General features: G+C 38.4%; 1 protein-coding gene across 1 annotated transcript in view; it reads left to right on the forward strand.

Moving 5' to 3' along the window:
* Positions 1-1,767: 1,767 nt before the first annotated feature.
* The window catches only part of vtg3 (vitellogenin 3, phosvitinless), a 37,724-nt gene continuing 22,661 nt past the window's right edge, over positions 1,768-16,830 (forward strand). Inside the window, exons 1-7 of the mRNA XM_060940673.1 lie at positions 1,768-1,810; positions 4,675-4,826; positions 5,139-5,390; positions 5,488-5,649; positions 5,800-5,948; positions 15,376-15,526; positions 15,600-15,757. Coding sequence (XP_060796656.1) covers positions 1,768-1,810; positions 4,675-4,826; positions 5,139-5,390; positions 5,488-5,649; positions 5,800-5,948; positions 15,376-15,526; positions 15,600-15,757 — 1,067 coding nt within the window. The remainder of the gene's footprint in view (positions 1,811-4,674; positions 4,827-5,138; positions 5,391-5,487; positions 5,650-5,799; positions 5,949-15,375; positions 15,527-15,599; positions 15,758-16,830) is intronic.

Raw genomic sequence — 16,830 nt, forward strand, 5'->3', positions numbered from 1 at the left:
GCTTGTGCAGCCAAAAGTGGCTGGGTATTTTGGACTATGGGAGGAGACCCCCACAGGCACATGGAGAGCATGCAAACTGCACACAGCCACCAGGCTCAAACCCAGAACCTATTGTGAGGCGACAGTGCTAAGCACTGCACCATCGTGCCTCCCTGAAAGAGAAACAATATTTATTCAAATTGCATAGAACCTTTAAGGGTAGCCAGATCAGTGCTGTTCATTTGCAGAATGGCAGACCTGCTTTTATGGGACAATGCAAGACATCCAACTAGCCAGTGAGTGATGGCCCATATTTACCACTTTCATCTGCCAACATAATGCCATAAAACAGCAGCAGCTCCACAGTACTGTTGTGTGCAGCAATTGTTTAGATAAGGGCTGGTTAAATCTGATTGGTAAGCACATTTTGGGTCACACACTGGTTATCTGAAATTCTCAGTGAATTCGCTAGGAAGTTCGCTGGGAGACTAGATGCGGTAATGTGTGTGAAGAGTATGGATCTGTTCTGAATAGCCTACTCCTTGGTAAGTGAACTGTACTAGGTGATCCATGTAGTATCTTAATACATGTAAACTGTACTTTCCCTTGTCTCTGGGGTGGTACAATCAATGGTACACCTTTTGTACATTTTGTTTATAACTTTTACCTGGAAAGGTGCATGTGGTGTACCTTTAATTAGCTTTTAGACTAAAGATTTAATTGGTGGCCCAATTATGTACCTTAAATTAAGGTACACTATAGTCATGTTTCCAAATAAAAGACACACAATAAAACTACAGAAGATGAACCATTGATGGTACCACCCCAGTGAAAAGGAAAGATACAGTTTGGCACCATTATTTCTGACACTATTAGGACATACCTCTTGAAAATCCTGAACTGAAAACACCTACCTCTGGAAGGTAAGCTTTAGAAAACGTCTGTGTTTTGATAAGAAAATAAGCATCCACTGACATGAACCACTAGTATGATTGCATGGCTTGAAGTACATCTGAGAACCACTTTAACCCTCTCAAACCTATAGCTGGATGAAAACTATCATTATTCTTGATCATGTGACATGCATGCCTGATGTGCTCCTGCTTGGACAGAAGGATCAAGATGTTAATGGACATGATTACAAAGTGGATCAATTATTCTCTCAATATCTCAGTCATGAACCCTTCCCAAACCAAAGGGAGAATTATCTACCCCATATGGCATGACCGGGTATTCATAACGGCCTGACGTTTTGATGAACAGCCTTCCATTTGTCTGGGTAAAAGCGTTTGCACCCCTTACTTGTTCCAAGACTGAAGGTAAAAAAGGAGATGTTACCTACATTTGACAGGGACAGAACTCAGGCTTCAGTAATCTATGCAAGGATGAAAACCACAAACTTTCTTTTCCAGAAAGAAGATGCTTGTTGCAATGAGTGAAGTGAAAGGGTAGACATGTTCAAGTGACTCTTTCATATACCATAATCTTTCATGACTTTAGTTTATTGGATGGAGAGAGGGTATGCTTGGCTCCTGTCTGTGCCTGACAGGAGATCGATCACAAGTGCAGTGAGGCAGTAATTCCACAGCTCTTGTTTTACTGAAGACATCAGCTAGATCACAGTATAGATTCAGGAATTCTCACTTCCTTTTTACATCTGGCCTCTCAATCAGTAGACGGATACAATTCTTGAAACAACAGACTACAGATGGTGAGCTCTTTCCTGCAATATGGTGATCGAATACTTCCTGAAAGTCCTTTTCAAACTCTGTTAATGTTTGGTTTAACATGGGCTGGTCAAACATGGTGGTTGACAATGAGTGTTCTCCTGGTAAGAGGACTGAGTACTTGGCGAATCTTGTCTACTTCTCCAGGAAAGGCAGAAGTGGTACTTGTACTTGCAAACAAAAATGCACATTACATAAGAAATCCATTGCATTTTCCAAGAGATCCAACATAGTTGTTGGGCAGTTCAAGTCATGGGAGTAATTGGTTGTTGTGAAGGCGTTCAAGGTTCCTCCTTGTAGGACCAGATGAGTTATTACATTGCAATGGGGTTTTGACTTTTGTGCATGATTACCCAGGAGTTTATCTTGAGATAGGAGGGTTGAAGGGCGGCATGGTGGTGTGCTGGTTAGCACTGTTGCCTTACAGCAAGAAGGTTCTGGGTTCGAGCCCAGTGGCCAATGTGGGCTTTTCTGTGTGGAGTTTGCATGTAATCCCCGTGTCTGCATGGGTTTCCTCTGGGTGCTCCGGTTTCCCCCACAGTGCAAAGACATGCAGGTTCGGCTAATTGGTGGCTCTAAATTGACTGTAGGTGTGAAGGTGAGTGTGAATGGTTGTTTATCTCTATGTGTCAGCCCTGCGATGATCTAGCAACTTGTACAGGGTGTACCCCGCCTCTTGCCCATAGTCAGCAGGCTCCAGGTTGCCCATGACCCTGCACAGGATAAGTGGTTATGGATAATGGATGGGAGAGTTGAATGGAGGTCTTGTATGTCTACTGGATCCATAATACTAGGTGAAGCCTTCTGTAACAAACTGGACTCAGAAGGGTAATTAAGATCCACTTGCAAGAGGTTTAATAAGAAATGTCCACAATCCCAAAGGCATAAACAGAGGCAATCAAGACTCATGCATAGAATAAGCACAATATAGCACAATCCAGAGACAAATCCAAATTCAAATCCAAATTCATGGTCATTAGTATGGGCAAGAGTTGATATACTGAGTGTCCAGAATAAAGCTCCTTTCACATCCAAAATCTGTTTTTGTATGAGTTAGAAACAACACAGAAAAAAATTTCCATTCCCAGTCAGTCTTCCATAACAGAAACATAACGGATATCTTGTATTTCCACCTGATTGTATTTAATGGAATGCTATGAAGCATGAACCTCCACAAGACATATGAACCATGTAAGACTGAATATGATGTATAATTCATGAAGGGGTTGTAAAAATTGTTCCTATTGTTATGAAATCACAAGCTGACACATTACCTAGTTAGCAACATGATATGAGTTGAGCTGCATCATGTTTCCATGGACAGACTTCTCTTCCTGTTTCTGAACATTTGTTTTGTTCAAGCAAAATCTATTTTTAACATTTTTGCTTTACATAACTGCCAGCAACATCACAACCAGTCATAACACATAAATCTGATGGTTCTGATTTCCACTGGAGCCATGGTAAAATACAGGTAGTCGTCGACTTACGACTGCGTTTGGTTACAACTGACCGGTCGTAAACCTATCTGGTCGTAAGTCGGCCTATGTTAAATGAACGTAAGTATATTGTGATGTGTAATGATATTGCAATCATCTTAAAGTCTTATCAACATTTTCTTATTTCATTACCTTGGCTCATTATTTGGTTTAAGTCAAACACTGCATACTACACTGCGTACAGTACAATTCGTTTAATATGTGTAAAACAAAAAATATGAAATACAGGTGTGAAAAATAGAAAACATTTTAGTTTGAAACATACCAAAATACAAATGTAAAACATAGCAAAATACAAAATTTAGTGACCACTGGTATCACTGGTGCTTGGCTGTGGGTCGTCTATGTCATCATCAGCTGTTGCAGCGCTCGGGCTGGTGGGAGCATTTGCTCGTTTCATAAACCAGGAGCTGGGGTGGAAACTGTATGACGGAGTGCGCGAGGGAGCGCGAGAGAGACTGCGAATGTGCCTGGAGCTGGGGCGGAAACTGTATGACGGAGTGCGCGAGGGAGCGCGAGAGAGACTGCGAATGTGCCTGGAGCTGGGGCGGAAACTGTATGACGGAGTGCGCGAGGGAGCGCGAGAGAGACTGCGAATGTGCCTGGAGCTGGGGCGGAAACTGTATGACGGAGTGCACGAGGGAGCGCGAGAGAGACTGTGAATGTGCCTGGAGCTGGGGCGGAAACTTTTGTACGCGGCGAGAGGCGCTGCCGGGAGCTGGGGTGGAAATTGTCGTACGGTCAGCTGGGAAACACTTGCCAGTCATAACCAGACGGTCGTAAAGTCAATCAGTCGTAAGTCGCATAGGTCGTAAGTCGACGACTACCTGTATTTCCGTAAATGTTACGAGGTCCCTAGGGGATAGATTAATATTTCAACTTTGCTGTTTTGCTCCCATTCCCACAGGACACCATTACAGCATAATAGTGGAAAAGATCCAGCTTTCAGTGTGAATGGGAATGGGATATAAACAAGATATGGAGAACAAGAAGAACAAGGCAGGCTTGTACACAAAGATTAATCCAGATAACAATGGCTCCAAATGTACTCAGATGAATACAATAGGCAAGGCTTCACACTGTGTATGAGTGTCCATGTCCTTTGTGTAGGTTTGGGACAGGAAATGAGAAAGTGTCCCAGAGTTCTGGGTAGGATGCCCTCTAGTGGTGTGGTGGTAAAATCTCCATAGTGGATGTGACAGTTTCCCTATCAGACAGGATTCCTTTTAGGATGTCAAGAGCCTTAAACTATTCACAGAATCCTTGAGGAACTTTTTTTTTTCGAATCGTGATAGAGCTTTAATCTTAAAATACATCCAGAATGTGTCCTAACATTACAGTAGCTCGACAGCAGAGACAAACTTCTGTTGATCTAAAATCGTTGGTAGAAAAAAGCATGTTCTGTTTGATGAAAAATGAGGAAAAAAAATTACTTCACTTTTACTTCCTACTATTTGCAATCCTTTCAGAGCTCACCTTGAACCCTAAAAAGACATATGAATATAATTATGAAGGAGTGGTGAACATCGGGCGTGATACACCAGGCCTGGCTGAGTCTGGAATAAAACTACAGTGCAATTTTAAAATCACTGGAGTATCATTACAAACTTTTCTATTTCAGGTATGCTTAATGTCACACTAATTTAATCACAAGTACTTTCATGATAATAATGGTATTTTTTTTATAAATATGTTATATTTTAACTTAAATATCTACATTTTATTGAAATAAAAAGATTAAAAATATCAATAATTAGCACAATTACCATAATTACTAAATGTCCAAAATGAATACAATATTACAAGCAAGATGGGTTATAAGCAATCCATCAATGAGAATTTCACTATCCTTGCTTATCAATTAATTTCCTTTGCAGGAGTTATTGTAATGGTATTTTTGTGAATCATTCTTATTGTTTTATCCGCAATATAGATTTCCAATGTAGCGTTTGAACAGTTTAATGGAATCCCAGGAAAGGACTCGTTCAAAGTCTCACCTAATCTTAGTAAACGCTTGGCAGCCGAACTCACCAAACCCTTCACTTTTGAGTACACAAAAGGACAAGTAATTGACATTAAAACAGCGCCTGATGTCTCCGACACTGTTGTGAATATAGTGCGAGGTATTCTAAAATTCCTGCATGTTACAGTCAAAACCACCCAGCGGGTTTATGAGCTGGATGAGGTATGAAACATTCCTTATTGTCCGTGTTACATTATTTGAAATGTTATAATCGCCAAAAAATAATCACACAACTTGTTTTGTTATTATTTCTTCTCAGGTGGGGATTCATGGTATCTGTCATAGTGCTTATGTTATTGAAGAGAACGAAGCAGCGAAAGAATTATACGTGACCCAAAACATTAACATTAAAAACTGCCATCAAAAAGCAGAAATATATCAAGGAATGGCGCTGGCTCAAGAAAGTAAAATCAGCAGAGAGGTGTGTATACTTAGCGACTTTAAAGTACGGCAAACAGATACCATGAAGTATTTGTGTGAAATCATGCACATGCACTTATTAGTTGAAGCAGACAATGCATTGATTAGGACTATTTTATATGTTATACATATTAAACCTGTTTATTTTCAGAGAGGCGAAAATGAGGTTGCTACTGTGAGCTATTCATACACAGTGAAGTCGACAGAAAGTGGTAGTCTCATTACGAAGGCCTCTGCGCTTGAAAGGCATTACTTCTCTCCATTCAACGTGAAGGGTGGCCATTCTAAACTAAAAGCCAGGTAAGTTATATTATATACAGTTTCAAAACATCATTATCTGCAATTTTTTTTTATCTCAAAAAAATGTTAAAAATCCTCAATACAGGTGAGTTTCTCTAACATCATGAGAAGCCTATTATTATGACACATATGGACTCTCAGATCTGTTAAATAGAAACGCCTGTACACCTGCCATTCATGCATTTATCCAGTTGGCCAAGCATGTAGAAGCAGCACAATGTAGAAGCAGATACAGATCAAGAGCTTCAGTTAACACCACCACAGGCTTTTTCCAAAGCCTCAAATGCCCAGTTTCCATGAGCCTGTGCCCACTGTCACCTCAGATTCTGCACTTCTAATCCATCAGCTTCAAAGTCTGACATGCTGTGAATGCGATGCATTCTGAGGTGCTTTTCTACTTGCTACAGTGGTGCTTGAAAGTTTGTCAACGCTTTAGAGTTTTCTATATTTCTGCATAAATATGACCTAAAACATCATCAGATTTTCACACAAGTCCTAAAAGTAGATGAAGAGAACCCAGTTAAACAAATGAGACAAAAATATTATACTCGGTCATTTATTTATTGAGGAAAATGATCCAATATTACATGTTTGTGAGTGGCAAAAGTATGTGAACCTCTAGGATTAGCAGTTAATTTGAAGGTGAAATTAGAGTCAGGTGTTTTCAATCAATGGGATGACAATCAGGTGTGAGTGGGCACCCTGTTTTATTTAAAGAACAGGGATCTATCAAAGTCTGATCTTCACAACACATGTTTGTGGAAGTGTATCATGGCACGAACAAAGGAGATTTCTGAGGACCTCAGAAAAAGCGTTGTTGATGCTCATCAGGCTGGAAAAGGTTACAAAACCATCTCTACAGAGTTTGGACTCCACCAATCCACAGTCAGACAGATTGTGTACAAATGGAGGAAATTCAAGACCATTGTTACTCTCCCCAGGAGTGGTCGACCAACAAAGATCACTCCAAGAGCAAGGCATGTAATGGTCGGCAAGGTCACAAAGGACCCCAGGGTAACTTCTAAGCAACTGAAGGCCTCTCTCACATTGGCTAATGTTAATGTTCATGAGTCCACCATCAGGAGAACACTGAACAACAATGGTGTGCATGGCAAGGTTGCAAGGAGAAAGCCACTGTTCTCCAAAAAGAACATTGCTGCTTGTCTGCAGTTTGCTAAAGATCACGTGGACAAGCCAGAAGGCTATTGGAAAAATGTTTTGTGGATGGATGAGACCAAAATAGAACTTTTTGGTTTAAATGAGAAGCGTTATGTTTGGAGAAAGGAAGACACTGCATTCCAGCATAAGAACCATATCTCATCTGTGAAACATGGTGGTGGTAGTATCATGGTTTGGGCCTGTTTTGCTGCATCTGGGCCAGGACGGCTTGACATCATTGATGGAACAATGAATTCTGAATTATACCAGCGAATTCTAAAGGAAAACGTCAGGACATCTGTCCATGAACTGAATCTCAAGAGAAGGTGGGTCATGTAGCAACACAACGACCCTAAGCACACAAGTCATTCTACCAAAGAATGGTTAAAGAAGAATAGAGTTAATGTTTTGGAATGGCCAAGTCAAAGTCCTGACCTTAATCCAAACTAAATGTTGTCGAAGGACCTGAAGCGAGCAGTTCATGTGAGGAAACCCACCAACATCCCAGAGTTGAAGCTGTTCTGTATGGAGGAATGGGCTAAAATTCCTCCAAGCCGGTGTGCAGGACTGATCAACAATTACCGGAAACGTTTAGTTGCAGTTATTGCTGCACAAAGGGGTCACACCAGATACTGAAAGCAAAAGTTCACATACTTTTGCCACTCACAGATATGTAATATTGGATCATTTTCCTCAAGAAATAAATGACCAAGTATAATATTTTTGTCTCATTTGTTTAGCTGGGTTCTCTTTATCCACTTTTAGGACTTGTGTGAAAATCTGATGATGTTTTAGGTCATATTTATGCAGAAATATAGAAAATTCTAAAGGGTTCACAAACTTTCAAGCACCACTGTATATTTGTAAAATTGGTCATTTTTTGTAACCATCCTATCAGCTCAAATCAGTACAAATATTAAAGGCGAACTGAAGTCATTTTTAAACTTGCTTTATTTCTTAATTAACGTGTTATTCAATTACGTTTTCAGTTTTAGTAACCTTATATCGTGACTCATATTGGCAACTAATTGCAATTTAAATATTTTACTTATCAGCCTATTCGGTTTTTAGCCATGTTGAATTTAGTTCGCTTGGTCCACGGCAGGCGTCGCTTATCCATGCGATCTTCACAAGACTTGTGCGAGACTTCGAAACGTGACGTGTCAGCCAGGTGTCAGTGCCACCATTTTGAAAACTGTTTTCCAAACGAAGTATTGCACAAAAACAAATTTAAATGACGATTACTGCCTACTTTTTTCGAACTTTCCTGATTGCTATCAAAACAAACAAAACTTCCAGCTTGATTACATCAGCATTCGAAAGAGGGCGCGTGCGTCTTTTGACAACGTTGGCAGATGTTAGTCACTTTGATTTCCGCTGTATGTTTTACTTCCGTCCTACAAAGTCTCGCACAGGTCTCAACGAATCTCGTTTACGGCCATCGCTTTGACATATGGACTGATATATTATATAGCATGTTTCAAACACTCATAACTTGCTATAGCAGTGATAAAATAGCGGTCAAAAATGCATTCCTATATTTAATAAAATGAGATAAGTAAAATTTTGATAATACAAATTTTGCCTTCAGTTCTCCTTTAATGTAACATCCAGCCAGGTGACTTTTGGATTTCCTATTATAACCCCAATTCCAAAAAACGTTGTTTCAAAAACACATTTCTTTTTTTTTTTTTTTTAAATATGTTGCTGGCACTAAATTCAAAATGAGCTTTTTTTTCAAAAAGCAATAAGATTTCTCTGTTTCAACATTTTGTTGTTTTTGTACTAGTTTCAATGAAATATAGGGTTTCCTATTCTTTTTTATTCACGTTTTACAGATCATCCCAACATTTTTGGAATTGAGGTTGTAGAAAAAAAATGGCCTTTGCTGAGCACAAAGGTGGATAAATCGGTTATTTGTGATTATTTTGAGATTATTTTCTGCAGCCTTTCTGTTAGCTTAACCCATATGGCTGTTCTTTTCTGATGATTCTCATGAACAAGGTGCTTCTGCCCAGTGAACTGCCCCTCACTGGTTGCTTTTTATCCCCCCGCCCAAACGGGTTCTGTCCTGTCCGTCCGGTCATGTTTTCATTTCCGGGCCGTATCTTTAAAACTACTGAAGACATCTTCATGAAACTTTGTATACATATCAAGCAACATGTGAATTGGTGCCTTTTCCTATGTTGCATTTTTGAAAAAAAGTATTTTTCAAATATTTACATAAAAAATAGATTTTGACTTAGTTTCTAAGAGCAATGTTCGTTTCCCGAGCATATATCCAAAACTATTCATCATATGGATTTAAAACTTGGTATACATGTTAACAAGGTGGTGTAGATGTGCCTTTTCATACTAAGAAATTTGAGAAATTTAAATTTTTCATGTTTCCATGGAAACAATTTCAGACTTAGTCTCTCAGGTTAGTCTTAGGGGTAGGTTTTGTTTCCGGAGCAGAACTTGAAAGCTATGAGTGGTATGGTCTTGAAAGTTGGTATATGTGTTGATTAAGTAATGTATATGTGCCTTTTGATACTAAGAAATGTGAGAAAATTTAATTTTTATCTCACCTGGACCAAAGGTCCGGTGGGTTTATGCCATGGACTGCTGAGGTCAGTGTAAAGAGGTAGGGTTGGTTTCCTGTGGCAGAACTTGAAAAATGTGACAAATAATATCTTGAAACTTGGTATATAGTTGGTATATAGGGCGGGGGATATAGATGACTCTGTTTTCTTGTTTTGTTTTGTTTTTTGCACCATTCTGTATAAACTCTAGAGACTGCTGTGTCTCTGAAACATGCACACCATCTCATCTGACACCAACAACCATGCCATGGTCAAAGTTACTGATATCACATTGTCCTCTATTCTGAGGTTTGATATCAACATTAACTAAAGCTTTTGATCTGCATCTGCAGGATTTTATGCAACGTGCTGCTGCCACATGATTGGCTGATTTAATAATTGCATGAATTATAAAGTAGCTGGTGAGTGGATATCTCAACTGGCTAATAAACGTATTTCTCAGTATTTTTGTTAATTTCTTGTTCTTTTCTCCGATTTCAACTGATGGAATAAAACATTCAAACAAACTTGAAAAAATGCCTGGAAATAGGGTTAATAGTCTTATATTTATTGTGTAATAATGTCATGATCATATATATTTCATAAATGTGCCTAAATTCAAGCTCACTTCACTTATTTTTTATGTTACAGCAGCTATAAATATATGATATTACACGGCTGGGTGAAGATATGAAGTTCGAGTGGTGAATGTACATTTCCGAGTGAGCAAAGCAAACGAGTGACATATTTTTCAACACGAGAAGATAAACTTTGTATCCTCACTCCACCATGTAATGTTCTTTATATTATACGGACAAATCCACAAAGAAAATATGCAAGTTAGTCAAAAATAATTTTAATTTTGAACCGGTTCGCCATTTTGACAACACGCATCAAGTCAGCGGGAAATCACTGGGAGTGACATCATCGGCGTGAAATATCAGGAAATACGTCACTCATATCCGCGATGTATTTCGTATGAAAAACGCAAGTTTTTCAATACGAGAAGATAAACTTCATATCTTCAAGCAAATGTGTGATTTTCTTTTATTATATAGAGACATTCACAAACAAAAAGTACCCAAATTTACCAAAACAATACATCAATTTCCTCACAAGTGATGAGTGAAGGTACTGGAAAATACTGTATGTTACTCCATGTCCAGGATGTAGTTTTTATGAAAAATATGAGTAGCATTTTTCCCAGTAAAACACTGATGTCTATATACAGTGGTGCTTGAAAGTTTGTGAATCCTTTAGAATTTTCTATATTTCTGCATAAATATGACCTAAAACATCATCAGATTTTCACACAAGTCCTAAAAATAGATAAAGAGAACCCAGTTAAACAAATGAGACAAAAATATTAAACTTGGTCATTTATTTATTGAGGAAAATGATCCAATATTACATATCTGTGAGTGGCAAAAGTATGTGAACCTTTGTTTTCAGTATCTGGTGTGACCCCCTTGTGCAGCAATAACTGCAACTAAACGTTTCCGGTAATTGTTGATCAGTCCTGCACACCGGCTTGGAGGAATTTTAGCCCATTCCTCCGGACAGAACAGCTTCAACTCTGGGATGTTGGTGGGTTTCCTCACATGAACTGCTCGCTTCAGGTCCTTCCACAACATTTCGATTGGATTAAGGTCAGGACTTTGACTTGGCCATTTCAAAACATTAACTTTATTCTTCTTTAACCATTCTTTGGTAGAATGACTTGTGTGCTTAGGGTCGTTGTCTTGCTGCATGACCCACCTTCTCTTGAGATTCAGTTCATGGACAGATATCCTGACATTTTCCTTTAGAATTCGCTGGTATAATTCAGAATTCATTGTTCCATCAATGATGGCAAGCCATCTTGGCCCAGATGCAGCAAAACAGGCCCAAACCATGATACTACCACCACCATGTTTCACAGATGGGATAAGGTTCTTATGCTGGAATGCAGTGTTTTCCTTTCTCCAAACATGACGCTTCTCATTTAAACCAAAAATTTCTATTTTGGTCTCATCCGTCCACAAAACATTTGTCCAACAGACTTCTGGCTTGTCCACGTGATCTTTAGCAAACTGCAGACAAGCAGCAATGTTCTTTTTGGAGAGCAGTGGCTTTCTCCTTGCAACCCTGCATACATGTCAACCTATACGGAATGTCCGTATTTTATATGGATTTGATTCAATAAACGTAGTATACGGGCATACAAATAAAGTTATACAGATTCTTTAAAAAAACTTCAATATTTATTTAGATCTATAATCAATTCCCACGATGATAAAAGAGCGCATAACATTTACAAACGTACTGTACACCAGAGAAAGCACAAACAGCCAGTAAAGAGTCTTATGAAATCGCGCGTTATCTCGTGGTAGCGAGACTTCGTTCCTGATTTTGATCATGCGCACACCGCATTACGAGAATCCCGCCAACCGGGAAGTTGCATTTTGTCTGAAACGCGTATTTCCACCTGAGCGACTTTCAATAGCGACTGAAAAGATTCTGAATGGGCACTCCGGCAAGATCAACACAGACACTTGCTGTGACATGCAGCCTAGTGAGGTATTGGTGCAGAGTGCTAAAAAAGCTGTCATGGAGTACAATTCAGAACATTAGAGTGACACTTTGTGTTTTTGTCAAACATTGGAGCTTTGTATTCATTCAGAAGGTTTATTGTTATTAATATTGAATAAAAAGTAACTTGGATATATCATTGTTAATTATCATTCAAATTTTAGGTAAATTATTTTAATTTGCATCTTATAAGGATTTTATAAGGGAAATATGGATTTTGGAGGTTGGTTATACAGGTTTGATTGACCAAAGGTTGACATGTATGACCCTGCCATGCACACCATTGTTGTTCAGTGTTCTCCTGATGGTGGACTCATGAACATTAACATTAGCCAATGTGAGAGAGGCCTTCAGTTGCTTAGACGTTACCCTGGGGTCCTTTATGACCTCGTCGACTATTACACACTTTCTTCTTGGTGTGTTCTTTGTTTTGCCATTGCCAGAATTTTGTTTAATTGATTATGAGACTCTTGAAAAAACTGTACAAAATCTCAGTTCCTCAACATCTGAACTGGACATTCTGCCCACCAACTTTTTTAAGTCTGTTCTTCATCTTATAATTACAGATGTGCTTCAAATTATAAATACATCCTTGGAGACTGGTGTTGTTCCTGTGTCCCTAAAAAAAGCTGTTGTAAAGCCCCTTCTTAAAAAAAATAATCTGGATCCTTCAGTGTTAAATAATTACAGGCCAATATCAAATCTACCATTTATCGGGAAAATCCTGGAAAAAATTGTCTTCAATCAATTAACTGCCTTCTTGATATCAAACAGCCGTTTTGATAATTTTCAGTCAGGATTTCGTGCCAATCATAGCACTGAAACAGCGCTGATTAAAGTTATAAATGACATACGTCTTAATACTGATGCAGGCAAAACATCGGTCCTGGTATTACTGGACCTCAGTGCAGCTTTTGATACTGTTGATCACAACATACTGCTATATCGACTTGAACACTGGGTTGGATTGAATGGTAAAGTTATCAATTGGTTAAAATCATACTTAAAAGATAGAAGCTTCTTTGTTACCCTGGGAAATTGTTCCTCAACGTTAATGCCCTTGACCTGTGGTGTCCCCCAGGGGTCGATTCTTGGACCATTACTTTTCAACCTTTATATGCTCCCACTTGGGCAAATTATCAATAAAAATTCAATTTTGTATCACTGCTATGCAAATGATACCCAAATTTATTTTGCTCTATCACCAAATGATTATGCCCCCCTTGAATGTCTCTACCAGTGTATCGATCAAATCAATAGCTGGATGTCACAAAATTTTCTTCAGCTGAACACAGATAAAACAGAAATAATTCTATTTGGAAAAAAGATGAAAGACTCAGGATTACCACTATTCTTGACACAAAAGGGATTAAAACTAAAGAAATGGTTAAAAATCTTGGTGTTTTCATTGACAGCGAGCTAAACTTTGACAGTCACATGAAAGCAATCACTAAAACGGCATTTTATCACCTAAAAAACATTTCCAAACTAAGAGGACTTATGTCAAAACATGATCTGGAAAAACTAATACATGCCTTCATCTCTAGTAGGGTTGATTACTGCAATGGCCTTTTCACAGGCCTGCCAAAAAAGACCATCAAACGACTTCAGCTGGTTCAAAATGCAGCGGCGAGGGTTCTCACACGAACAAAAAGAACAGAGCACATTACTCCAATTCTAAGGTCCCTTCACTGGCTTCCAGTAAGCTACAGAATTGACTTTAAAGCATTGCTGCTGGTGTACAAATCTCTAAATGGTACAGGGCCCAATTACCTCTCTGATATGTTGCAGCGGCCTAACCCAATCAGATCTACCAGATCGCAACAGAAAAATTTACTATTAAAACCAGTTGTTAAAACAAAGTGTGGTGAAGCAGCTTTTAGCTACTATGCAGTACAGCTATGGAACAAACTGCCAGAGGACATTAAAAATGCTCCTGCTGTTGGCAGCTTCAAATCTAGATTAAAGACCAAGCTGTTTTCAGATGCTTTCTGTTAAATAATTAATATTTTTACATTTTTTATAATCTTTTTCTCTGCATGTTTTAAATTTATTTTAACTTTATTCTATTTTATTCTGCTAGGTTTTTTTTTCTCTTTCTCTTTCTTTTTCTCCTTTTTCTTTTTGGCATTTTAATATTTTATTTCTACTATTGTTTAATTCTTATTATTTTCTTTTAATTCTTTTAATTCTTTTAATTAATTATTTTAGAATAAAGATAAAATTATTTTATGTAATTTTATTTCTCTATTGTTTACTGTTTTTGTTTTTACTTCTGTAAAGCACATTGAACTGCCATTGTGTATGAAATGTGCTATATAAATAAACTTGCCTTGCCTTTGTTGGTCGACCACTCCTGGGGAGGGTAACAATGGTCTTGAATTTCCTCCATTTGTACACAATCTGTCTGACTGTGGATTGGTGGAGTCCAAACTCTTTAGAGATGGTTTTGTAACCTTTTCCAGCCTGATGAGCATCAACAACGTTTTTTCTGAGGTCCTCAGAAATCTCCTTTGTTCGTGCCATGATACACTTCCACAAACATGTGTTGTGAAGATCAGACTTTGATAGATCTCTGTTCTTTAAATAAAACAGGGTGCCCACTCACACCTGATTGTCATCCCACTGATTGAAAACACCTGACTCTAATTTCACCTTCAAATTAACTGCTAATCCTAGAGGTTCGCATACTTTTGCCACTCACAGATATGTAATATTGGATCGTTTTCCTCAATAAATAAATGACCAAGTGTAATATTTTTGTCTCATTTGTTTAACTGGGTTCTCTTTATCTACTTTTAGGACTTGTGTGAAAATCTGATGATGTTTTAGGTCATATTTATGCAGAAATATAGAAAATTCTAAAGGGTTCACAAACTTTCAAGCACCACTGTGTGTGTGTATACTGTATATAAGTCCTAACAGCTGCTTGTTAGTCTGACCAACAATGGAGTCAATCTTGCTCTAAAATTAATGAAACTACCCACAATATTTCAAAAATTGTACTGTGATATAACTTGTCGCAATATTGATATTATAGTCATATTTCTTAGTCCTATAATATATTCTGCAACAAGCATACAAAGCTTACAAGCCTATAAATCTGTCTGCATACTGTGTGTTTAACTTTACAGCTGGAACATTGAGCTACTCAAACAGACCGACACTGTTGGCAAACCTGTGACAGGTCGGGTGAAAAGCAGAGGAAATCTGATTTACAAAGCAGAGAAAGGTCTCGGGCCAATACCAGTTCTGATGATCAGTCTAACTAACCCAGCTCCTAAGGTTAGTTCTGCCAACGAGACTTATAGCTCAAGTGTAAAAAATCAGCTCCTTTGACTAATTATAATTCCAACAGATTGCAGACCTGATCAAACGTTTGGCCCAGGCTAACATCTATCGAGTGGACACTGAAAAAAGTGCTGAAGTTCTTAAGCTTATTCAACTGCTGCGTGCAAGTAGTTATGAAGATCTGGAGCTTTTATGGAAACAGCTATTAGGAAATGTTGAGCACAGGTATTAACTTGCTTTACTTGAAGACCAAATGTGTCAAAGAGTCAAGTGCCAAGTGGAGTGGATCAATAATATTTCAACAACTCCACTTAAATGTGTTCTTTTATTGGTATTTATCTGCAAGGTACATTCTGAATGCAAACAGAATGAACATACAGTATATCACCTACAGACCAGATAAACACACTGTAGTTTATTACCAAAGAACATGTTATACACACACACACACACACACACATCAGGCACATATAAGTGGACTAATGCTGTACGGCCCTTCGAATTTCATAAAATCTGTGAAATTAGTTCCCTATGAAATTTGGTCATTGTGATATATATTGTTATTTTTGTAATATCTCAAAAAAAAAAAAAAAAACCAGGCCATTCTGTGGCTGGGAAGTTATTTAATTTGAAGGGATTCCTTAGCAAATTATGTGCATGAAATCGCTCGCTTCGCGCAGTCCAGCAGACAGAGGAAGTCCATGTGCGCATTGCCAGGTTTACCTACTTCTTCTTCTTCTTTTGGGTTTTACAGCAGTTGGCATCCACAGTGTTGCATTACTGCTATCTACAGGTTTACTTTGACCGTGCACTGACAGTTCCATCATTCTGTCGCTAAACGAACAGCTGATCACACCGAGGTGCTCGCTGACCGCCAATATTTATTAGTTTGGTCCTGCGTTTCCTTTCCTTCGTATATAACATAATGTCTTTTCTTCTTGCTTTCCGTTACTGTAGTAGCTCTTTCACGTTTCATTTGCACACTCGCGTCCTCCATTTTTCTCTCCTGTTTCAAATTTGTATCCCACAATGCCTTGCGCAAACGGGGAAAGCCCACCACATCATGCATGATGTACAACCCCAATTCCAAAAAAGTTGGGACACTGTGTAAAACATCAGTAAAAACAGAATGTGAAGATTTGCAAATCATGGAAACCCTATATTTCATTGAAAATAGTACAAATACAACATATCAGATGTTGAAACTAAGGAATTTTATTGTTCTTTGAAAAACATATGCTCATTTTGAATTTTATGTCAGCAACGTTTCGGAAATGTTGGGACAGGGGCAACCATAG

This window comes from Neoarius graeffei, chromosome 15 (genome assembly GCF_027579695.1).
Source record: "Neoarius graeffei isolate fNeoGra1 chromosome 15, fNeoGra1.pri, whole genome shotgun sequence".
Lineage (NCBI taxonomy): Eukaryota > Metazoa > Chordata > Actinopteri > Siluriformes > Ariidae > Neoarius > Neoarius graeffei.